At 41.8% G+C, this 26,143-nt stretch overlaps 2 protein-coding genes across 7 annotated transcripts in view; both read right to left on the reverse strand.

Moving 5' to 3' along the window:
- Positions 1 to 26,143, reverse strand: part of LOC147309664 (uncharacterized) — a 91,679-nt gene that overhangs the window by 35,574 nt on the left and 29,962 nt on the right. For 4 of the 6 annotated variants that reach the window (XM_086270476.1, XM_086270473.1, XM_086270474.1 and 1 more), the window contains exons 2-3: positions 10,360 to 10,661; positions 4,069 to 4,162 (exon numbers count right to left, since the gene is read on the reverse strand). In XM_086270476.1, coding sequence (XP_086126602.1) covers positions 4,069 to 4,162; positions 10,360 to 10,661 — 396 coding nt within the window. The remainder of the gene's footprint in view (positions 1 to 4,068; positions 4,163 to 10,359; positions 10,662 to 26,143) is intronic. The other 2 variants (XM_086270478.1, XM_086270477.1) reach the window with 1 other exon arrangement.
- sox2 (SRY-box transcription factor 2) lies at positions 4,420 to 7,016 on the reverse strand. The gene has a single exon (XM_086270472.1). It carries the CDS (start codon positions 6,469 to 6,471, stop codon positions 5,509 to 5,511), a length of 963 nt encoding a protein of 320 aa, XP_086126598.1. The 5' UTR covers positions 6,472 to 7,016; the 3' UTR covers positions 4,420 to 5,508.

The following is a 26,143-nucleotide window of genomic DNA, read 5'->3' on the forward strand; positions in this document are numbered from 1 at the left end:
ACTGAGGTTCAGGAAGCCCGGGAGGCCTTTAAGCGAGGCCTGCAGCGCTAATTTCTAAAAGGCCTTAAAAAAGTAACAAAGTAAGTAGAGTGCAGGAGTAGGCTACATCACGTTTATGCAACCGCGTGGGTGTGAAACACGAGTTTTACAAGTGTCATTCGGGAACACGGAATGCAGATTTCGTAATGACATGCAGTTAGTGATGGATATTTAAAAAAGAGTTTAGGCACAATGGAAAGTAAAGCAAAAAAAAACCCCCAAAACAACAACAACAATCAAGCAACTTTAATGTTACTGCAAACGGGAGTGAATTCCAGAGTTTTGTACGTGCGCGTTCACGGCCGATGGAGGACAAGAAAAGAACAAAACGCGGACACCTGAGGCACCGCACGGTGAAACAGAGACACTGGTGTTTTGGTTGTGGGGATTTTTTCTTTGCTTTTTACTAAAGAGTCGTGATCCCCCTTCAAACTGTGCATGTCCTTAATGATGGCGCTCTATAAAGCTGTCAGCATCAATGAGCGGAGATGATAAACGGGAGCTGGAGCTACGAGTGACGGGGTGGGGGAGGAGGGGGAGAAGTGGTGGGAGAGGGAGTGAGGGGTGGTGGGTGGGGGCTGTCGCAGAGGCCTCGAGCCTCTGAGAATGCAGGCCGAGAGCAGCGCGAGGCTGATGGCATGCTGGTCTGTGTCAGTGTGTGGTCCTATTCACTGCAGTAGCGGGAGAGAGAGGGAGAGAGAGAGAGAGAACCCCTGCACCTGCGCTAGATCAGCAGGCTACTGGCTGCCATTCAGTCCCTCTGCGCTCCACACACACACACACACACACGGGCAGCTGAAACACACGACAGCTCTCTGCTCTGACAGTTTTGCTATTCAACTCTTCTCTGCGCTGTGATGCAGGCAGAGATGTCAGGCAGCCTTAAAAAACAAAAAGACTTGAGGGATGCAGAATAACGACGCGACACGAGAGGACGGATCTAAACAGGGCGTTTGGGATTATTTATAGAAGCGGTCCAATTTTTTTCACGTACCCCGCACCCGGCCCGAGAACAAGGGGATGGCCGGGTTCCCCCTTATTTAGGGAACCGTGATCGTGCTCTGACCGACATTTAAACATGGCGTCAGTTACACAGACAGAATGATAAAAACACACACAGATCCATGGCTGTTTGTTTTGTCTCATCACGGCTCGTTTATTACTAAACATGTTTCCCATTTAGTCTTGTGTCTGCCTTTTGTTAAAATAATAAAAATAACAATAAAAATAATAATAATTGTTATTAACTATATAATAATAATAACGGCTTGGTTTCAAAGCCAGCGCGTGTACACTTGGTAGAGTTTTTATGTTGTAAAAAACCTGCAAGAAAAAAAATCATACAGCGATTTTATGAAAACGGAGATAGACGCTTCATGTGCGGGTGACGTCAGCGCCCCCCCCCCCCCCCCCTTATTATTTGCGTGGTGGGTGAAAAGGGAAAGTGGCTCTCGTGGGATTACAGGCCACTAAGCTCGTTGTGTTTGCGTGTGTGTGCACGCGCGTTTGGTAGGTGGGTCATTTGACCTAATTAAATAATAAATAATAATATAATCTGAACAACAAACACGGGATTTGGATTTTGTCCAGGATAAATGACAGGTCTGACTCGATCCACCGTTTCTTCATTTATTTACATTGAAATTCCAGCAGGCCTCGCTGAGCCAGTTTAATCTGAGCTCACTTCACAGCGTTTACACAAAATGCTCGGCTCCACTTTGATGTCCTGTTAGAAGCTGCGCTGCTTTTTATTTTTTACAGTCATTAATTTATATATTTTTAATTGCATTTAATAGAAACACCTTTGTAACGGAACACGCACGTCAATATGGGCACAGACGCACACCAGGTTATCACAGATAACATCTGAGAGCTTATTGCTTTTCTTTTCTTTCTTTTTTTTTTTAACCCGAGGCGTAAAAAAAACAGGAGGCGCGCGCTTACCACCTGTTGCAGGCCAAATATCCTCGAGCTGGGGCAGCCAGACTCTGCACGCGAGGAACAGAAGGATGGGTGGGTGGATGGATGGATGGATGGATGGATGGATGAACGGTCGGATGGGGGAGTAATGGGTGAACGAAAGGATGAAGGGGAACACCTCAACCGGGCCTCCCAGCTTCAACCTACACGGGCCAAACAAAACACACCTGACTGCGTAAAGTGCAGCAAACATACATCTGAACACTGAGACGCGTTCAAAGCGTCCCCGTGGACTAATAACACCACATGTGGGGTGTAACGTTTTAGGCAGGCCACTTAATTCCCGCTATCAGCTGTGCTGTTTGAACAGGAACGCCGGGCTCGGAGCTCAGAGCCTCTCAGACCAGCTCAGATTTTGGAAAGCACGCGGGGTTAAATGCGGGGCTAATATTTTTCTACCGAGATAGCGCGATATCAGTGTTTTCCGAGTGAACATTCACAGTGTCCTAGTTTGTGACTGCCTCGCTCACACAGAGAGCAAACCATTTACAGAAGGGTTACAAACAAAAAAAAGTGGCTGGGTATGGGGCAGTAATAGAAAATAGGAGCATTAATATAATAATATAATAAAAGCTGCCCACGGCCTCAAGTCAAGCATCCTGTGTCCACATGGAAGTCTTTACCAGTCAGCCACAGGTCTTATGACACGCCACGGAAAATATAAGTTGCCCATCGAGCATGTTTGGTGTTCTTTGCCTTTTAAAGGTTTTTCCCCTCCATCACATCAAAGGTGCCACGCTCAGCCGGGAAAAAAAATGATCATTTTGCGGGGCCCCGTGGGCCTGCAGGGGCCCACGGGGCTCCTGGAAACATAACAGGAGATCTTTACGCGTCTGCTTTTTTTTCTTTCTTTTTTTAAGCAGGAATAAATTAATTAATAAAACAAATTGTTTATCACCAGCGCTCTCGGCTATTACAACCGATTCAACTGTTTACATCAATAATTAATGGGACTCCCAACGATCCCCTGACCTGCGAAAGGTCCGATTAGGAGGAAGCGAGAGAGGGAGGGAGATGGAGAACTGGACGGATGAATACCGAGGGGCCTCTTCATCTGCCGCTCCCCCGGGACACAGCCTGCAAGACACAACGGCCCAATGCGCGCGCGCACACACACACACTCTCCCCCCACAGATTTAAAACCGTTTGTTAAATTCAGGGCGAGCTGTTAGCTCATCATAAGGATCATCATTATTATTATTATTATGATTATGATTGGGAGGAATCCGCCTGGTTGGCAGAAAGGTGCATGGGTGGATTATTTTGGAGTCTGTTCTGTATGCGTTTGTTTTTTTGTTTTTTGTTTATTAAGGCAGAGGGTGGATGAGGGTGGATGGTGGTGGTGGTGGTGTGCAGCAAGTCACCGGAGAGCTTGAACCATGAGAAGCGGGGTTAACGGGAAACAGCAGGGCCCGTTTGATTAAACATTAAAATTAAAATGACCACACTCGAGTATCGGCGTGGAGCTATTACACGGCCGAGGAAAAAGCATCCCGGCCAGGCTCCCTTCAAGAGGGCTCCACCTTCAATTTCCACCTAATTGGTCTATTTCAGCCTGATAAGCCAGCTCCGTGTTTTGAAAGGAGTGAGAGAAACACAGAGAAAGCTTCCAAAACTAATAGATATTATTGTTGCTGTTATTATTATTATTATCATTAGTATTATCATTATTATTGGATAAACTCAATGAACGAGAGGAAATAAAGCCTGAACTCAAAGGTTTAAGCTGCTGAAAATACTCCTTAACAAACACAAAAAACACTGCAACACGGTGTCAGCAGACAATAAAAACCCACGGATGACACACATTCTCTTCTCTAATCTAAAATAACCTGGAATCAGATCTGCGCCTGGCATTAGCGCTCCTGCATGATCAGTCATCTATCAGCCTTACAAAAGAAGGCCCAGTAATCCAAGAAGAACAAAAGAAAGAAAGGGAAAAAATGTAGTTTGTATATTACATTTTTAAAAAGAGAAAGAAAAAACATCAAACCGTAAACCGGCTCTTAATAGTAATAATTATAAAAGAGGAGAAATGACAGTCTATACCTGGGGATGATGGGTATTTTGGTGGAAAAATCTTCCCCCCACTTTTTAGGAAACAGGCAACAAACTTTGGGCTTGATGTGGCCATCCGCAGGAACTAGAAAATAGAAACGTGGTTAACCACGACGCACAGTTATTTGTGGACTTTAAAGGAGGCATGTCGCCCCAAAGCTGTACTCTGTAAGCACTTAGTAGAATACTAAGAATACTAGAATTTACAGTACACATTTAAAAGAAGACGAAGAAGACAGATGACAACTTAACATGTGATGACTGCCTGGAACACAACAACTACAACAAGATAAAGAAAACCCAGTGATGAATCAAATCAAAACTCAAACAATTTCAAGTATCCAAATTTCCAAAATTTATTCATTTCAAACTGCATATTGAAAAAAAAATATATACTCAGCTGAAATTGTAACTGTTATAAGGATGGTATTAGTTCCAGTATATATACATGGAGTGGTTGGCTGTTCTGCGTACAGGCCACAATTCTTAAAATACAACTACGGGAATGAAAAAAAAAACCCCAAAACAATTTTTCTTCTTTTTGAAATAAAAACTTAAAATATCACAGGAAATATACAGAAATTGTACAAATCAATTAGAAAATAAAAAATAAAAAGTACAAGCGTCATATACCTCTAACAGATGAAAAGTGGGAGACGGAAATATAAATTAAGAACCTATATTTTAAGCTGCATTGAGAGGAAAAACAAAAAAGGCGTCGTTTTTTTAATATATATATATTTTTTCCAAGAAATAAAATGTTTAGTAATGCTGCCTTTAAAAATGAAAACAACAACAACAACAAAAAGAGCAGTTTTACCTGCTTCGTTTCATGTCCCCTTTTTCTTTCCAGTGTTGTGAAGTGTTAAATGAGCTCCCATAAGAATTTCAGCTCTGCTATCTTTCACTTTTTTTGTTTTTTTTATATTTTTACCTGCAGAACTGGCGTTGCTTTATATAAAACAGGAAAAATGAAACAAATCGAAGAAAAAAAAGAGAAATAGAAAAAGAAATATGCAACCTTTTGCAGTTTAACAAACAAATTTCGTCTGATTGTAATGTTTCTTTGATAAATACTGTACAAAAGGGTGATTGCAATAATAAAACATTTTTTGATTGCGACTCCCACTTTCTAAAGTCTTCCAAACTTCATCCGTCAGTGAAAGGGGGTGGGGATGGTGGCTGTGGCGGTGGTGGGGGATCTCCTACCGTTCCTCTAGAGCTTCCTTAGAATAAAATGTGAGACAAAAAAAAAGACAAAATAAAAAAGAGTCGTGTGTCCCTTTTTTCTTTTTCTTGGAGACTTCTATACAACTTTTCCCACCCCGAAATTTTTCTGTACAAAAATAGTCCAACGTTAAGTAGTCCACAGTTTCTCTTATAAAAGTTCTTTCTCTTTCTCTCTCCTTTTCTTTCTTGCTTTCATGTCTCTTACATGTGTGTTAACGGCAGCGTGCCGTTGATCGTCGTCCCGGGCACGGCGCTCTGGTAGTGCCCGGACATGTGTAGCCTGGTCTGGGCGGTCGGTTCGCTGACCTCCGCCCCGGGCAGGTACATGCTGATCATGTCTCTCAGATCCCCGCTTTGGCAGCCCGGGGCGGCCCTGTGGGATGACGAGGTGACAACGGGCGGGCTGGAGCTGCTGGACTCGGACTTCACCACCGAGGATGGCCCCATGGAGCCCAGGGCGGTCATCCCTGGCGTGGTTTGCTGGGAATAGGACATGGAGTATGTCGGGGAGCCGTTCATATAGCTCTGGGAGCTGGTCATGGAGTTGTACTGCAGGGCGCTCATATCGTAGCGGTGCATGGACTGCATCTGGCTCGGGTTGTGCGCGTTCAGCCCCGGGTGCTGGTAACCCAGCTGGTCCTGCATCATGCCGTAGCCCCCGTTGGTCCAGCCGTTCATGTGCGCGGCGTAGCTGTCCATGCGCTGGTTCACTCCGCCGCCCAGCCCGGCCCCGACCCCGACCCCGGTCCCCATCCCGTTGCCTCCCGGAGCCAGCAGCCCACCGGGCAAGGTGTACTTGTCCTTCTTCATGAGGGTCTTGGTTTTCCGCCGGGGCCGGTATTTGTAATCCGGGTGCTCCTTCATGTGCAGGGCCCGCAGTCTCTTGGCTTCGTCGATGAAAGGTCTTTTCTCGCTCTCCGACAGGAGTTTCCACTCTGCGCCCAGCCTCTTACTTATCTCCGAGTTGTGCATTTTGGGGTTTTCTTGCGCCATCTTCCTCCTCTGTCCCCGGGACCACACCATGAAGGCGTTCATGGGTCTCTTGACCCGCTCGGGGCTGTTTTTCTGGTTGTTGCCGGTGCCGGACGTGTTGGTGTTGCCCGTGCCCCCCGTGTTGGTCTGGGGAGCTGGGGGCTTCAGTTCAGTCTCCATCATGTTATACATCGGGAACAGATTTTTAATTTCAAAAAAGTTGAATCCCAGAAAAAAAAATGTTAAAAAACAAAGAAGCCAAGAGAAAAACTCCAGCAGCCAAAGGAGCGGACAGTGAGGAGCGAGCAGGGCTGCAGCGAAAAGTTACCTGCCGGGATTTCTCTATGCAACTTTTCTCTGGACAAAAACAACAAGCATCAAGCCGCTTCTCTCCACACACACACACGCATATACACACACACGCACACACACACAGAGACACGCACACACAGGCTCACGCACACACACAGACACTCGCTCTGTTTTCCTCTCTCTCTCCCTCTCAGCGCGCAGAGAGAGAGCCTTCTTCCAAAACAGCTCCCCGCTAATGTTGTGTCCACAAAACTTCTCCCGTCGCTTCTCCGAAAACGAGCGTCAACAAACCCGCACTTTTTCGCCTCTGTCCGCCCGAGCCGAGCCGTGACAACTCCGGATAGTTTGTGAAACAAGTTAATAGACAACCATTCATGCGACCGGGGGCTGTCAGCGTATAAATGGGTTCGACTCGGCCAATCAGAGCCGGCCTTTTTCCCAGCGACACGCCAATGGGAGACCTTAATTAGCATAAAGGGGCGGAGTCTGCCTGCCCCAGACACACACAGAGAGAGCCACACACACATACACAGGGTGCCCATATGGCCAATACCAAGTACATATTTACTATTTCCAGGCTGATGGGGATTTTTCTGTGGGAACATGTTAATGGGAGCACTTGATGATTATTTCCACACTTCATACTGAGAGAGCGCGTGATGCAGAAGCGAGAAAGTGGCTGCTTGCAAACTTTTAGCCCCACACAGAAAGTTAAAGTTGGATAAAAAACTAAACAGAATAAATGACAGTATAAACGTTCAGGAAATGATTTTTAGAGCCTTTAGACTTTACTTCTAACAACAAATCCACAGCTGGGAGTCAAACGCACATGCGCAACTATCAAACATGTTCAGCATCATTCGACCCTAAAGGTGGAGACAGCGTCCGACACAAGCCACAGCCTGCGGGAGCTAACCCTCGTCCCCAAAATCGAAAAGTCACTCATTCCCCTCCGCTTACAACAATCGCTCACCAACACCACCACCCACATCCATCAGAACAAAAGCACAACAACACTTAAATAAACTTTGTTAGTTAACTCAAAGCATCGAATGACTGTGTGTCTGAGTGTGTGTGTGCGTTTGTGAGTGTGTGTGCGTATGAAGGAGGGAGGGCCGGGGGGTTATGAGCTGGTTTTTAGCGTTGAAAAGAGGAAAGGTAATCCAAGATGTTTCCCCCCCTTTTTGTCCCTTTTAGTGAAGTTGAATGCCAACACACAGAAGGCAGACGGGCTCATCTCAGCACAAATAAGCGCTTTTTTGTTTGGGATGTTGTCGCTACATCTGTCCGGACAAAGACCCTACTCCACGTCACTTCCACTGCGAGTGCTGCTGTTGTTGTTAGGGCTTTGTAGTGTGTGTAAGAGAGAGCGAGAGAGAGAGAGGGCGAAGTAAGGCCTTACCGGGGGACGCGAGGAGGGGGAGAAATAAAGGTGAGGAATATTTTAAGATAAAGTGTGTTTGCACAAAAGGCGCAGCTCATTCAGTGAGCCCGAACGAGCGTGTCAGCCAAATAAAGTGTGTGTGAGTGTGTGAGAGACAGAGGGGGGGCGGGGGGGGGGGGGGGGGGGGGGTAGAGAGAGAGAGAGAGAGAGAGAGAGGAAAGAGCGGCCTCCACCTGCTTCACCTCAGGCCGAAGCAGGCCGAGATTACCGTGTAGGGAAACACATGCCGCAGAGTGCGAAACTATCAGGCTTTAGAGTCTCTGGGAGGAAAAAAAAAGTTTTTGTTGTGGGGAGGGGTCTGTGCTGGAAGTGTTAGTTTCACTTGTTTTAGTTCTTTCTCTCTCCCCCCCCCCGCGCTCAAACTGCATTTGAGGTGCCCAGAGCCTCTGTGCTGCGTGACACCAGTGCCGCCTAGTGGAGAACACGGGACCTACACGCGACTGCAAAACTTGAGGGGAGTAGAGGATGAGTTAGAAGTTCAGTTCAACGCCAAGGAAATGCTTAAAAAAGAAGAGTCTAAAAACCTCAGTATTTTTTTTATCACAAAAACCGCCCTTAGACAAAAAAATATATACTGAATATATTGTAATAAAAAAGCTCCGAAAAACCCGAGTCACCTGTCACACATCTCCTGGCCTGGATCGCTAAGCCAGAGAGTCACGATAATTAAAGAGAGATGAAGTCCACACACCTGAAAAAATTCCGTTTCAACCAGATGAAATCCCAACTGAAAGTCAACATATCGGGCCTTATTATGACGATTTTCTGTTGTTTTTGTTTTTAATCATTTGATAATAAATAGAGGAGCGGAACCCCCACGCACCCACCCCTTCCCTCGTGCACTCATTATGCCGGCCCCCGGCAACCTTACATAAGATTCATCTTGTGCTTAAAAGGCTGCGAGAGGCGACACATGCAGCTCGGTCCATTCTAATGCAAGGTTGAAATGGGCCGCTCGGCTGCTATCTGCATCTGAGTGTGTTCCCCCTACCTCTAATCTGCTTATGATAATAAAGGAACAGCGGGGCTCTGCGGTTCTCTGAAAGCAGGCCCCAGCCAGTCGGGAATGGCCCCATGCATCCGCAATCATCCTGAATTTGTTTAACAAAAAAAAAAAAGAAGAAGAAGAAGAAGAAGAAGAAGGAAAAAAAGGGAGAAACCAGTGGGGCGGCCCCCTCGGACCACTTGTAAGCCCCCATGGTATATTCACCAGGTTTGGGGTGAAAAACTGCAAACACGCAGCGGGCTGTGAAGCTAAAAATGCTGTTTATGTGGTTGCACCAATTTAGGTGACGTAATCTCTGCAAGAGTATTTTTTAAAAACAAGTATGGGTGGAAAATGATTCAAGTATCTCCTGTCAGAATCCTTCTACAGAGGATCTCAATGATCAGAGTTTACCGGTGACAATTTTCAAATGCAACACATGGCAAAATCTATGAAGGGATTTACTCCCGTTACAGTGAAACAAAATAAAAACCACATTTGTTGTTTCAGGTGAAATAAACTTCTTTTTTTTGTTTTTGCTTTTTGTTTTTTGCCACAAGGGCTAAAGAAGCAAACAAGAAATAATCTAAGCAGAATCTTCACCATAATTAATAACGCGAATAATACAAAATACATGAAGAGATTGTTTTACACACACACACACACACACACACACACACACACACACATATATATATATATATATATATATATATATATAAGATCAAGCAGGTTAAATATTTAAACACGATTTGCTGTTGATTTTTTAAATGACAGAACTAAAAATGTCAAAGTGAATTAAATAAATTCGATTATATGGTCAAGCTTCTAAAGTTTAAAGACATTGCAAAACTGAACTGATGTCATTAAACATAAAAGACATCGAGGAATTATGAAAAAAAGAAGATACAATGTAAGAAAATGTGAAATGTAAGTAAAATGTAAACGTGGATTTACTGTAAATTTATGGCGGTCCGAATACAGTAAGCACAGAGGCGCGTAAATTAAGCCTGTAAGTAACAACAATAAGCCGGGGTTGGTTTGGAACACAGCTCAGAGCAAATACTATGATACTCGTGAGTTTTTAAAATAAAAAATTAGAATGTGTTTTTATATTTTTATCAAGCTAAATCAATTTAAATAATTTTTAAATGTAAATGATTTTTGAGCTACACGAAAACCAAACCGGCCGACAACAACACAGACAGTCAGTCAAGCTCATGATTCCAGGCAGTGTCATTCCACAACACTGTTTTATACACACACACACTGACACACACACGCACACGCACACACCAACACGCACAGGGCTTCTCCACTCCGCCGCACTCCAACTTACTGCCAGTTTGGGAGTTGTCTTCCTCTCGTCTTGATTGGCAGAAATTAAACAAGTTGCCATGTCGCTCAGCCTCCTTCGTGTCTATCTCTCCCACCGCTGATGGAGCCTCAGCCTGTCCGGGGCAGAGCTCCAGTCGCCGGCACCCAGCCCGCACTTTCCGTTCGTATCCCCCCCGACCCGAGCCACCAACCACCAACACCTGGTAGTCCGTGCGCTTTCGGTGCGCGATTGTCGGCGTGCAGATCCCGGCGTGCAGCCCCGTCGTCTGTCTGGAGCTCTCCGCTGTCTCCTCTCCGCTAGCCCTGCAACAAGAAAAAGCCGTTTATGGCGACACACAATGTGAAAAGGGGGCCGATTTAAAAAGGAGAAGAATGCAAGCAAGAACAACAAAAGTCAGTTATAGCAAAGTCTGTGCCTCTCCTCTCCTATCTTCCACCCCCTAGCTTAGCCCACATAATGAGCAGGAAAAAGCTTTATATTTTGTTCACTGGGTATTCACAGATAATTTGAAGCCATTGTTTCTGCCACAGATGGTTCTTTTTAATACAATAACGGTGCTCTTTGTGAATAGCGAGCCCACAATAAAAATCTAAAGCGTCCTCCTGAATAACCATTTTGTTCTCTCTTGTATAGGCCGAACAAAAGCGCCAGTGAGGTAATGGCCTGCCTTATTGAAAGCCTCAGAATGGGGATTTGATAAAGATTTTTTTTCGCTCCTTTTTTCCTTCTTCTTCTTCTTTTTTTTTCTTTTTGCAAAGTACACGGCAATGTCAAAGAGAAACTGACACGGGATAAAAAGGAGGGGGGAAAAGGCTGGAAAAAGTGCTTGCAGTTGCAGATTGCAAAGATATTATTATTATTATTATTATTATTATTATTATTATTATTATTATTATTATAACTGGATTATAACTGGCAGAAGTCAGATGTGAGGGGCTGTGTTGCAGAGCTGCAGCAGAGCAGGTCAGGTGCATGTTCCTTTTTTTTTTCTTTTTTCTTTTTTTTTTTTTACAATGGAGCTTAAATCCAGAATACATTAGCTTCCAGAGGTCTGCTGTGGATTTTGCACAGGGTGTGTCAACTTCTGGACTCCACACAATTAAGTGTCCAGGGTGCAAAATAGCAGCAAACCCTTCTCACTTCTCACTACACAATCACAGAGCAAAGATAAATAAATAATAATAATATTGCATGACCTTAAAGTGCTTATAACTATAACTGGGAAATGTCATAAATGCATGGGTGGTAATGGGAAAAGGGGCGGGGGTGACTCATGTAACATGGTAATGTTGAGATGCTTGCCTATAGGCCTATAGGATGGTTCTTGCAGAAGTGTGCAAGACCCCCTGCACACACACCCACCCACCCACACACACACACACACACACACACACACACACACACACACACACACACACACACACACACAGTCTTGATGTAATTCGTAATTAACTCATGGCTAATCAATAAAGCGTTTAACACAACGCACAATGGACACACAGGGGATGATCCCCAAGCCAAACATATTGGATGTCACTGATCGTTACAAGGTGAGGACACCCTGTCTGTCACACAGGGTTGGAGGGTGAGGGTGGGGGCAGCTGGAGAAGATTGCAAAGGAGAGGAGAGGGGGCATGAATGGCAGGATGGAGAGAAGGGCAGAGAGATGAAAAGGTGAGAAGGAGATGCAAGGAGAGAATCACATTTCAAACTCACCGAATCAGCCCCCCAACACACACACACACACACACACACACACACACACACACACACACACACACACACACACACACACACACATGATATGTACTTATCAATGACATCAGTGAATAATGGATTAAGAAGAAGGCTTCACTCATGCCTCCTGACAAAGTTCATTCATTCATCAGTTCATAAGATGAGAAAAATGCTATTAAGGCTGATAATAACAAACAAGATGAGAGCATTTGGAAAGTTTGGTGTCATCAGCACAAGCTTTTCTCAGTCTGCTGGTATTCTTTCACTGTGAAGCAGGACTGTTTTGCTACAAGCACCATCTTCTTCAAATGCCTTAATTTCAAAAGCAAGAGCTCAAACTTTTTTCCTTTTTTTACATTTGTATGAACTAAATGAGTTTCTCTCCAAAGTAGAAACGCAATGTGTGCACACAGTTAGTGTGCTTGTTGAATCTACGATCAGCTGTGACAGGAAGTGGGTGGGGGTGGGGGTTTGTTTAACAACAGGTTCTGCATGAACTCATTTGTATTCTTATTTTAAAGAAATAAATACCTAGTTACTTTCATTTTGTGTGTCTTTTATTTGAAAACAATAACCCAGTAGCATTTTTATGCCCTCGTAAAATCACTTGCACACAGGCTAAGCGATTCTCTAGAACTTTGCTTGAAAAGACAGAAACTCAAGCATCAGAAAATCTGAAATGCACCTAGTGTGCATGCACCGCAAACACTGTCTGCGCGTCACTGAGCTCGTAACACAATTACATCTGCATTTAGGTATAAAAAGAGGTGGAGTTTTACTCAAAAGGTGTAAAAGAAAAACCAAACACAAAGTGATGACCAATAGGAGCAAAGGCCTAAAAGGCATCCAGAGAGAGAGAGGAAAAAAGAAGAGAAAAGCACAAGAGCAAGATTTAAAGAGGAAAACATGGCGGAGAGAAAGCGAGAGGGGATCAGCGCTCTCAGTGTGAATAAGCTTAGCTGCAACGAAGCACAACTCTCTGGCTTTATCTGATCAGTCTGTGCCATGTAGTCTAAATCACAGCCATACCACTCATATTAGAAGAGCCGGAGCACTTTTAATTATAAACCCATCCACAGGGGCCGGAGAATATGATAGCATGTTTGAAAAACTGGAACCAGAGAGAGCGAGAGACAGAGAGAGCGGGAGAGTTCACTGGCACCATGAGAGCTTTTTAGAACGACCAGCATCATCACTGAATACTAATGCATTTTACCTTGAGGCTGACCATTAACATACACAAAGCAAACGGCCACACACAGACACATATTTATGCTCTCAAAGACATTCAATCAGATGCATATTACACATACATGCCTGCATTTCAATATGCATGAGCGCGTATGTGGTGCTGTTTTGTTTGTGTGTGTTTTGTTGGGTTTTTTTCCAGCTCGGCCTAATGGGAGAACCACGGTGCTGCCCCCAACCCCCAGCCCCTCATGTGTCTGCATAACATGTGTGTGTTTGTGTCTGTGTGATGCAGACACACTGACACAGTAATCAGTGAAAAGGGAAGGCCCTGGATGAAGGAGACGTGGCCAACCAGCTGTCAATCACGCTACAAACACAAACATTACAGCACAAATACCCATTCATTAGCACCAATAAACTCGTCCTTGAGAAGAAATAGTAACATCGCTGGAAGGCTTTTTTTTTCTCCTTTTTTTTTTTGAGGATCATGGGTCACTGCGCAATGTTTTCAGGACTACCTAAACTACGTTCAGTATTACGAGTTCAAGTCTTTTTTTTTCTCAGTTTAAGCCATTCTCCTTCCTGCCTCTCATCATCGAGTATCATGCCATGATACTTATAACCTCAAAAGGTATCAGCAAGGCAATTTACGCCACATTCAAAGGCAAATCTAAGCCTCCTTTGCTATAAATCTCTTTATATGATGATGCCATTTTAACACTTTCATGTTTACCTGAAATTGACCGAAAGAAAGCACAAGAAGTTGAAAGTAGAATTTGACGGGGCTCGACAGATTGAACCAACTTCAGCAAAAGAGCTGTCGGCTGTGGCGACATCACCAGACACGAAGAAGCATGCCAAAAATAGCAAAATCCTCAATTTTACTAAACAAACAGTTAAAAACATTGAAATTGTTACATTTTGTGAAATCAGCAAGGCACGTAAAAAGAGACGAGTTAGAAACAACATCTCTCTCGTTACTAAAAAAGGCGCTCCCACACTTGTTTATTAACGATGTCACAAAGCCTCACGTTACAGTTGGGTCTCTTAAAAGAACCACACTCATCTATTGCACAGCATTTTGAGTGACAAATCCACCTCTGTGGTGCCAGAGAACAGAAGGTGATTGAAGGTTTCTGCAGCAGACTCTGCAGAGTAACCGGCCTGTGGCTGTCCCGCTCCTCCGCATGATGTAATGCCCAGCTTTGATGTTGCTTTCAAGTTTGAGAGTGGACAGACAACTTTTCAAAAAAGAAATAAAAAAAAAAAAAAGAAGAATAAGAAGAAGAGGTCTGAAAATGCTAGAGTGGACATAAATTTCCATATGCGGACAGCATTTTAAAAGTTATCTGCCACAATGTGGACATGGTCGGACTTTGAGAAGCGCAGGGCACGAAGCTGTGGAGTTTGAGGATTAAAGCTTTGAAGATACTAAAATGCTGACCGCCAGAAGAAGGGAGGTGGCTGGTCAGTCCTGCAGCTGTTTGTTCAGGAGGCAGGCAGGAACACATACGGACACAGCTGTCAGATATTTGCTGAGCAACACAATATAGTGGCATCTCATTAATGAAGAATGCAACACAAACTGTTTAAACACAGAAGCACAAAGAGCGTCCTTTTGTAGGCCACCACGCTCTTTAGCTATAGTTCATGTTACAGGACTGTGTCAGCATTAATGCAGTCTCAGTGGAAGCTCGTTTCCCCCACTGAAAGGAAAAAAAGGCTTCCATAACAAAAAATTTTGAGTTAATAAGTCAAAAATTTGAAAAAAAACAGCTTTTCAGGTAGTGGGTTGAAATTTTGAGCTAGCTAGCAGCCAATCAGGAAGGTCTGTGAAGGACATCATTTCCTTGTTACCTGGATGGCGATGGTGTTAAAATGCCTTCTGTAGCTGCATAAAAGGTTTAGAGTCAGTGAGTTCATGTCAAAGTACTGGACAGCTAATATCTTCGAGGTAGCAAGGAAATGACTTCTTAACACTAAATCGTCGTTTCTAAGACGATGTATTCTAGATATTTAGTAATTAACTGACTCTTCCTCTTAAACCACCATGAAAGACAGTTTGCACTCACAGTTTTGAATGAAATATCTTTCAGCCAATTTTAATAAATGTAACACAATTATATCTATTCTAAGAATAATAATAACTTTGGAGAGTCACAGACTTTTTAAAAATCTATAATTCTCTGCTAATTAACAAATACCTTCATTTGAGATTTTTTCTTTAACAGGGTGCATATAGGTAAACATTCTAACATAAATAAAAGCATTGCAACAGATGTCAAACAAGATAACCAAAACACTAGTTAGATTCTTAAAGTCATGATCTAGCAGTGCAAACCAATGACTTTATGTTAAATCTCTGGTTGTTTGGAGCTAATTAAAAATGCAACAAAACTATTAGAATAAGTTACGCACTCTAACATATTACCATACCAGTGTTAGCATTAACACTAATCACTGCTGTGCAGGCTGAGCTTAGCCTCAAGTTTGTACAGCTGTAAACTCACTTCCGAAACGTTGCTGTTTATTCATTCTGATCATGTTTTGTTTCTCTACAGTCACAGACTATCCTATATGATTATCACTGTTCTGAACAAAACCACCAAGCTCATTTTTCGCCTCCCACTGGCTCTTTCACTGATGTAGAAAACGCTGGAAATGTTGTTCCAACTATGGCCAAGAAGCTAATCCAGAAAATGGAGGTGATAATGACAGAGTGCATGACATGACATGACAATGATTCTGCAATAACTATGCACTGAAAAACAATCATCTATGCTATATTACAATACTTCACTGAAGAAATTACAAACACCCCTAAGAAGGCAAAACATAGAAATGGTTTCATTATACGAGGGAAACACTCACAAAAACCTGAATTATAATACCTGTTGGAGAATTCTTACATAGCAAAGACGATATTCAAAAGTCAACTTTCAGTTAAAAAAGTTTCTTAAACCTTGTTTTGTATTTTAAGTCACAAATTCTAAACTGTACAGATGGGTGAGTCTATATAGTTTCCATGCCCTAGTTACTGGCATTATTAGAGTTCATTTAGATGACGCTTAACTACCCAATCCACTCTTTAAGTCTGACATCATTAAGTCAACATCCAAACTCCGCTTCTGGTCCCAAAGTCAAACAAACACTGCGGCATCACGGTGAGTTATAAACTGTCTAAAATGAAATCTTTAATAAAATGATATGTTTTAGTTTGACGTTAGCAGGGAGTTAGCTCGCTACTTTCCATCTAAAGATGATATTCTATGTTCTGACTGAAAAATTAAAATGTACACCTCTGATATCACTTTCGACATAAATGCAGACAGAAAACTAAACAGCAGTGACGTTTGTGGGGTTACTGAAGTTGGACTAGCTGGTATATAATGATGTGCTACGTCGTTGCTAGCGCCACAGCTAGGGTTAGCATAATGTAAACACATTAGCACAGTGAAGCTGGAGGATGAACACTAATGTTTTTTCCACCCACATGAGGGTTTCCGATGGTTAGGGACAAATGCAATTGCATGGTAGGATGCTGTAAACGGACTGAACTTCAATCGGGAGAACAACTGAGATAATCTATTTACAATGCAAGGTTAGTCATTAATATACTGCTGCATGGGCTGGGCTGTAGTTACACCGTAAAGTTTTAAAAACTGAGCTTTAAAACATGCTGTCGATGAATAGTGTAATAAAAACCGATAGAGACCGACAGTGATCACTGACTTTTTGTGCAGATTAAATAGAACAAGATACAAAAGCATTAAAACATGTTAAAAACAGAACCTTAATAAAAACAGTGTAATTTGGACCCAGGGTTCTTACATCATCACTTAACAAGTGGATAACTGCTCAAATGAGCCTAGGATTACCCAAGCTGGTGACTAAGTTGTGAGTTTTGCCTCTAAAAGGACTTTGGTGTGAGCTATCATTACTATCCATTTTAATAATGTGCCAGTCCAGTTTTTTTAGCTTTCTTCCCACTGTCCACCATTTCCCCTTTATAAGTTTCTTTCCTGTTCTTCAACACAAGTTAAGGCTCAATCACACCAATGCAAAAATAAGACTACCACATTCTTGTAAAAAAAAAAAAGTTGGCTGCATTTAATTTTGTTGTTCCCTGACACCGACTGAAACAGTGGCCAACATGTCTCCCAGGGGTTGAGGGTGTTGCATGCTCAACCTCTGGGTGACCACTTTTGTTTGCAAGGAGATTGTACAGGTCGCCATGTAGTGAGGGAACCTGTCTCCAAACAATCGTGGTTACACTTGGAGTGATGGCAATCACTCTCAGACAGAATGACAAAGCTTTGCAAATATTTGCTGTCTAAAAGCAGACAGATTTTCATCATGTTGCAATCCGTCTGCACCAAGGAGCACGATATATAATGCATATATATATATATATATATATATATATATATATATATAGATAGATAGATAGATAGATAGATAGATAGATAGATAGAGATATTTATAACATTTATTTATAACAGTGATCAAAGTCAAGTTGATCAAGTATGTCAAACAGCAAAATGAGATAAAGATAATCTAAGATTTCTTTGTGTTCTTTTTAATTGCTGTGGTTCGTCTTTTCCTGAATTAAAGAAGCATCTGTGTGCAGGGGATGGCCTGACCTGACAAAAACCAACACCACTCTGAATTTAGAACAAGCTATCTGTGGATTACATCTCTACATACCGAGATCAGCATGACATAAAAACTCCAATTAAACGAGCAGTTAAATGTCACTGTGTAGGAATGACAAACCCAAACAGGGTTAGATTTCAGATTAAACATGACATTTGCCTGGCTGCACAAGTGAATGCTGTCACCACTACAAATTATCTGGATGATGATTAAAATGGCATTTTAGCTCATTTAGTGTTTATGGATAGTTTTCATAATGTTTTTATTGCTAACTTGCACAACTTAAAGGCTTCATCATGTTAAACAAACCACAACAGCTGGTTACAAATGCTCAAACGTCATTTGAATTACAGGACTACATGACCGATATCATAAATTAGAAGCATCAAATTCAAATGCCTGAGGAAAAGTGAAGTAAGATATTCAGTTACTGGCATCATATTAAAATTATGATTTTATAATAACCAACTAGTTTGCTTGATTGACAGCTAATAATGATCACACCCAGCCAAAATTGGCGTTTGCAAAAATTGATGCGTGTCAGGAAATGCAGCTGATCTGATATGTCAGGGCGTCTGGTGGGACTGCAGTTCACCATTAAGCTAAAAGATAATCTAACCCAAACATCAGTCACGGATCAAGCCAGAGGAAGGACACTTTACTTTGAAATAACTTGAGCTGATTGACGATTATTAGTGATCAAGTCAGATTAGCAGGCAGAGTGAAAGGACAACTCCCATGGTTTGAGTTGCAGTTAAAAATGTACTTCAGCATGCTGAAAGGAGCTGAAAATAAAATCATAGGAATCTGCTTTAGGGCCATCTGCCTCATGGAGAGCCAGAGGATTGAAGTTAACAGAAAATCCAGTCACACTAAAGCAGGTACAATACATACTGATATAAGCTCTAATATCAGTCAATGTAAATTCAGTGCATATATGTCAACGACACCACTCTTAAACAAACACTGAGATTATGTCTTGTGCATTACAAAACCCAACAAGGGGAAAGAGATGAATCCTGGTCTGTCTCCATGTGTCAAAATGTCCATGACATCTTCATGCTAAAATGCTAAAGGTGTAGGTTGCACCAGCCAACCAAAAGTGGAGCCACATCTCAAATGACTATTGCAATCTGAAGTTTATTAAAGCTTCATTAAAAGTAGGCAAAAAATACACACTGTGTGTTATTAGGCTCAGGCAAAGGAGGGAAGTAAGGCCGATAACAGCAGGGACCTCACATGGTGAGTGTGTGACAAATACAGTTAAGCACTCTCTTATACTGGGAAGTGTAAAAGGTGCTATAAGACCACTCACCATTATTGAAATTTACCTGTGCTCTTGGTTTAAATCTGATTTATGATTGCTTTTGGGAACAGACCGGAAATACACCTGACTTCCCGTGTATTGGCTTAACTTCAAACGTCTCATATTGACATTCCCTCACCTGTACAAATCAACATGAGTGCATGGCAAGAACACCAGTCAAGGGAACTAAGAAAATAAGCTCTCCACACTTTGCATGCACAATGGGCTCCAGTTCAAACTCCAACAATTTCTTGGCCTCTTTTGTACACTGAAATATTCACAGACGCAAAATACAGATTTGTCTGTAATATCGCACACATACACACACACACACACACACACACACAAACTGCAGCTATATTACAGATGTATACATATAAGATGCTTCACGCTCACTCCATCATACACTCATCTCTCTCCTCTCTCCACTCTCATCTCACTCCCAGCCACCGCTGGTTTTGTTTACAGGCCAATTTGAATGAGAATGAATCTCTCTAATCCACGCCGGCTGCTGCGAGGCCCTGGCCCTTTGTTTGGGATTACTGCAGCTTAGCGCTAGCTAACAATGAGGAGATGAGCAGCTCACCTCATCTCTGCTAATGAAGTGTGGAGAGTCATTTAGCCGGTAGCTAGCTGCTACCGAGCCAGGATGATACCGTCACACGTGCCTGCACGCACACACACTCACGCAGATACATATACGCATTTGTATTTCTACACATGTGAGGACACTAACTGTTGACACTTTGCTTTTGTTCCTCGGTCACACGCTGAGCCTCTCGATCTCAAGTGTTGACCTTAAATACTGTGAAGTATTTAGAAAGTGCGACAAAGGACATGACTACAACTTCTCTGACAATTTCCATGCATAGCCTCGATCATATGTATATGTTCAAGGCTATATGAAGCTTTCATTGTTCTAACCTAAGATGTCTGTTTTTGCACTGTTGCGACAACAATTGTTTGCGGTTTGCCAATTTTAATATTAGTTCAGTAAAATATGCTGAATCTCTTTAAAGATTTTGGGCCTGTTTTGTACCCTATTCTATGTTTGCAATATGAACCTAAAATTCTATTTCTATTTATGGGTTCTACCTTTGTTTCATGCTTTCACAATATATTTGCAAGATAAGTTTGAGAATTTTCAAACCATATTAAATAAAATTTAACAGCAAAGAAATGTGCTTTATGTCAGCTCAAAATGAACAGTGAACGTTGTTCAAACACAGTCCAAATGTGCTGATTTAAACAATATGGCATCACTTCAAGTTTGTGGCCACACGGCTTTCAATTCCAGGCATAATTATTATTTTCAAGGCCCTGCATCTTCCCCTTTCCATAGACTAACCTCCTGAAATATACTGGGCATGGCTGCATGGCAGAAAATCAGATGCAAGAATGGCATACCAATTTTCAAAATAAGAGACTCTAATCCACACTTTAATTTAGAAACTCTCCCAGTGTGCCTTGGAAGGATGCAACAAGGCACAGACACCCATAATACTTGCTGTATAGTTACGCATTAAATCTCTCCAATATCCCCCAGACAATAACTGCAAACTGCATGTCACAGCAACACAGACCTCAACAACTGCCACTAATGGCTTGATTTTAATATGCAGCGTAAACTCAGTATATTGGTTAGCACTCTGTAAAAACTGAATGTTTTAGGCTTTAATTGCACTTGGCATGCTCATTATGCTAATATAGTGGATAGCATTTTGACAGTGCAGATCGTGCACAAACGTGGGCCACACTTCTAATCTTTGAGTTCAAGTGTTTTTATTCTCATCATCATTGGTGTGTAACAATAAGCACCTAGCCATGCAGTTCACCGTTACAAGCATTTGTAAAAGAATGATTAGGAACCTGCTGACTGCACAACTGCACGATATTTCATATTTTCACAGCTCTGACAATACATGTACAGCCACTCTGAAGTCTTCTTTCTATCCTATGTTTCATTCAAAGTAATTATTATTTAATATTTACTGCAGCTCTACAGATGAAGCTTAATGAGCAGGCCAGCTAGCAACATGTTCTTCGTCATTCTCATCTTCAGGGTGATGAAAGATTTTAGGGGATGGTTTAAATTTATGGTGGAAATGAACTAAAGACATTGAATTTAAGACAACTGAATACTTTCATGCCTTATATTCCTTTTTAACTAATGCCGTCTCTCGCTGTTGTCTGATAAGCTTTCTAATTCATGTACATATTACATGCTATAACTTGCTATTTTCAACTTATCTTATACCTTGTTTTCAGTCTGACTGTACATTGACACATTTGGAAATCTAACTGAAGCATTCCCTTAAAAAACAAACAAACACACAGTAACTGCTGTAAAACATGCAAAACACACACATTTATGCTCACGCTTACTGACTGGTATTTGTGTGTGTGGTGAGGGGTAAGCCATGGTCACCAGGGTAGAGAGGCGTCAAGGCAACAGGAGAATCAGGAAGATTTAAGCCTGGCACAAACACACAGAGATAGCAGCGGTCCACACTGAGAGCATGTTGGCGTGTCTTCTGACAAAGTGACTGAGCCTGGCATCTGATTAGCAGAGAGAGAGAGAGGTGAGGAGAGAGACAGAGACCGAGTGGAGAGGAGAGTTTTGATGTTTATCCAGGTTTGTGGATGAGCATGGCAGGATCAGAGCTCTGTGATTGACTTGGATGGTGAGCGAGGGAATGGCCCGATGTTGGTCACATACCAGGACATTCCCCTGGCCTTTACTTACACACTGGTATATGTGACACGTATGGGTACACACTCAAACACACGCACACACAAACACATGCAAGGTTAAACAAAGGTTAATGAAGGGAAGAGGAAGAACATGCGTGGTAATGTTTATTTAATTTGCTCTCTTCTGATGACATTTAGCACTCTTGATCACAATAATCACTCTGTTGTCGTCTACATAGTGCACACTTGAAGCTATCTTGTTCAAAAGTGTTTGCTCTTGGGTTTATTTTCTTGATTTATTCATTGATGGATTTGGCGAATAAAAAGTTTAAAATGTGTGTGTGTTTGTGTGTGTATGTGTGTGAAGGGGAAGAAGCAGATTGTCCTCAATTGTCCTATACAAAACGCAGCAGCCAGACTACTAACTCGCTCTAGCAAGCGAGCTCACATCACTCCTATTTTATGTTCTTTACATTGGCTCCCAATAGATTTTAGAATTTGTTTTAAAATTATTGTTTTAACGTACAGAGCACTAAATGGCCAAGCCCCAGATTATTTATCCAAGCTTCTCACAAAATACACTACTGCTCGCCGTCTCCGGCTTAAACAAGTTTTCTATTGACTAATGCTTTTTACATTTTTATATTTTTAATTTACATTTAAACTCTATATTGTGTATACTGTGCATTTTGCTATTTATCGTACTGTTTATTTTAATCTCTGTGTGCAGCGCTTTGTGACTACCTGTCTATGAAAAGCGCTTAATAAATAAACTTTACTTACTTACTCAAACAAAAAGAAACATCAACAGATGACAATAAGAAGTCCTAAATCCACCCGTGTTGAAAGGACATGAAAAGACATCTAATTCTCTCTCTCACTCTCGTTCTGTATTTTTGCACAAAATAATTTCTGTTCATCTACCAATCAGTTAATCAGCTTATCACTGCGGCTCTAATTTGCAAATGACAAAAAGGGAAAACACGGAATAATCTGGTATTAAATATAGAAACACAAAAGAAACAAAAACACAATGTGGTACTTCTTCGCCACCTATCAGGTGTGGGACACGGCAGTCAGTGCTCACAGGGAGGGGTCTTCTTTTCGGCACAACGCAGCTTGACAAACTAATAGTCCCTACACACACACACACACACACACACACACACACACACACACACATGTCAATGTTGAAAGTTTGATCTCTTCTAGATCTTTTCCTGTCTGCTTAGCAGCTACTTATAAAATGAATAAGGACTCACCACTGAGTCCTGAGTCCACCACAGACAGGTTCAGACTTCCTGTCTCCACCTGCACACCATTTTAAAACCGAGTCTACGAAATAAAATTAACGTGCCATTGATTCCCCCCCTCCTAAATTAGCCTGGTTTTTATTAAAGAAATGATGTAAAGACCATGACACTAACCAAGGCTGGAAACAACAGTCGAGGAACCATTTACTGACACTCAAAAAAGTGATTCTTTGTCCTCATGAAGACGTAAAGTAACAAACACCAATGACATAAGAAATATAAAGCAATCAATTTGAAAAAAAAAATGCAACTTAAACATGTCAAATAAAAGGTTTTTTTTAACCATTTAATTACAGTTTACAGTTTTAAATTTACAGTTTACGTTGTACTTTTGTAACAAAATTAGATGGAAAATTTATATATAATCCAAATACTTAAAGTTAGCATTTTGGGCATAAATATAGTGCATAAAAAAAGAACAGCACACAAAGTTACTGATTGAACAGGCGTATTTGCTCCTTGTGTAACGCCTGTCCACAGACGCAGGCATTTCATCCTACAGTGTCTACGACAGGCCTACAGACAGTCTAAGTTTGAATCACAGAGTCAACAAGCTGTAAAGTGTAAAAGCCATAAACGCTCAGTGTTTAACTTCAGGCTGAGAAACCTCACACCTCACTGATAATGTGTGCGTTTCGGGAAAGACTCAAACACTGCGGTCTTAGCGAGTCGTGACTTAACGTGCCCTGAGCTCACACGCGTACACTTGGTTTGTCTCCGTCCTGTTTAAACAGGATCTGTTGAATTTCACAACCAGCTCATAAAGGACGCAAAAATGTGTTAAGATCCGCGGGAAAATAAATCCGGACTGTTTGCCTCACTTCTTGTGTACATGCGTGTGTACATATATGAAAGAGTGTGTGAAAGGTAAAGATCTCTGATTGGCCTAAGACCCCGTTAGGGTATGAACTATTGTTTCCGCCTAAATAAGGCCTATTATGTCTTAGCGTCTATGAGTATATTGACATACTTCTTATGCAGTATTGGTATATTTTAGAAATCAACATTTTTATATCAGTAACTAAATAGACTAACTAGATTATAACCACGTATAAATATTCACGTTCTGCCTTCAATTTCAATGACAGGTTAGTGGACGGGGTTTGGACCTGTCTCTCACTAACATTCTTCTGGCTTTCCTTGATTTTGCTTCCTGGTCTTTGTCTCCGTGGGGGATTTTCTCTTGATCTCATATCCAAGTGCTTCTAGGATTACTGTGGCGTCCATGAACTCATTGGTTTCAGCGATATGATGAACAGCGCTGTGTTCATGTCTGGAAATATCTCCTCTGACAGGACCTTGTCAGCAAGCTCGGAGAGTCATGCTCTGGGCTGGGTGGCTACCTTTGGTGTTCACCCATGATGTTCCTCCTCAGCTCAGTAATGCATCTGTCAGTAATGCAGGTGGCTGGGCATCATCTGCTTCAGTTCCACTACACTCTTCAACCAGGGTTGGCATATGGCCCTAATGCTCACTGGTGTTTTTATTTTGCTGTAGCCTCTGGCTCTTTTGATATTATAGCACTGAGCTACACGGTGCTTCCTGGTCAGTGTGCATCGTAGCATTCCATCAACTCCATGTTCTCAGTCCTTCTCCATGTATGCCTGGTTTCAGTAGCCCACATCTCATCAGTATGTCCTAGTTCTCCAGGACCTGACCTGGACCTTATTAAGCTGGGTGACGTCTGAGTCGGTATGGCTTTTGCTTTGTGTCACTTCCAAGATAGGCTTTTTGCTCATGCAATATACAAGGTGTAAAAAAGAATCATCAGATTTCAAAGTTCTTTAATTCTGCAGCTGTTCACTAATAACTAACGGAACACATACTGTTAGAAAGCGCGTATTGGTAAGTTCCATGTGGTTGATGGTAGGTTGCATAGCAACAGCAGTGGCTGCAGTAACTTCAGACATGATCACAAAAGCATGGGATGAGTATGGACCAATGATGTTGAACACTTAAAGTTTACAATCACTTTAAAAAGTAAAGCCTTTTGAAATGATAATTCTTTCTAATCTACCCTATAAATGTATATATCTACAGTCAGGTGGAAATAATTATTTCATCCCCTGCTGCTTTGTGTGGTTGCTCACTTACAAAGAACTGAACAGCCTTTAATTTTTATGGTAGTTTTACTTTGATGGAGAGAGACAGAATATCAACCAAAAATTTAAAAGATTCGACATTTTCCGCTAGACAGGTAAAGTACTGCAATAGTATTGCAATTTGTGAGTGTTCCCTTGAGTTACTTTTCAGTTACCTTTTAATATAAAAATGTTGTTTAGTTTCATCTTAAGTTTTATTTACAGTTTTTTACAGACGCTAGGACACATTTCACAATACTTAGGTCACTTTTGCAAAACTCTTCACACAATCCTCCTAACTGACCGTCAGCTTGGCAAAGCAGTTCATTTCACATTCAAAATGCACTACAACTACCAAAACACTTCATTCAGGTCTCAAATAAACTCATTCTTCCAGAACACTAGCAAAGGTTGACAGCCGACAAACACACTTTGTCACCCACAAAACAATGACCTAAAAAACACTAACAACATGTAGCATTACACAGTGTTTTCTTGTGTAAAACAAGGACACATCTGTGTTTATAATTTCAATATATGTTACTGGAATGGATCAGACATGCAGAATTCGTTAATATTTGTTTATGTATTTTTAGTTTTTTGCACTAAGTAATCCCAAAATACAAGAATTTGTATACACACCATCCACTGATACACATACAATAGTAATGCTAATCTACTCGGTCTTCTCCATTTGGCCACAGGTTCTCATCCACATCACATCTTATGTCATCTAGGGCAACACACCTAGGAAAGAATCTTCTGGCATGCCAGAATTGAAGGAGTTGAACAATTGAAGGAGTAAC

This window comes from Aulonocara sp. 'chitande type north' Nkhata Bay, linkage group LG17 (genome assembly GCF_057382095.1).
Source record: "Aulonocara sp. 'chitande type north' Nkhata Bay isolate Kocher_YH1m ecotype deep benthic linkage group LG17, A_spYH_male_GT1.1, whole genome shotgun sequence".
Lineage (NCBI taxonomy): Eukaryota > Metazoa > Chordata > Actinopteri > Cichliformes > Cichlidae > Aulonocara > Aulonocara sp. 'chitande type north' Nkhata Bay.

Coding starts and splice junctions, on each gene's coding strand:
- sox2 (XM_086270472.1), bottom strand. CDS start 6,471: ATGTATAACATGATGGAGACTGAACTGAAGCCCCCAGCTCCCCAGACC.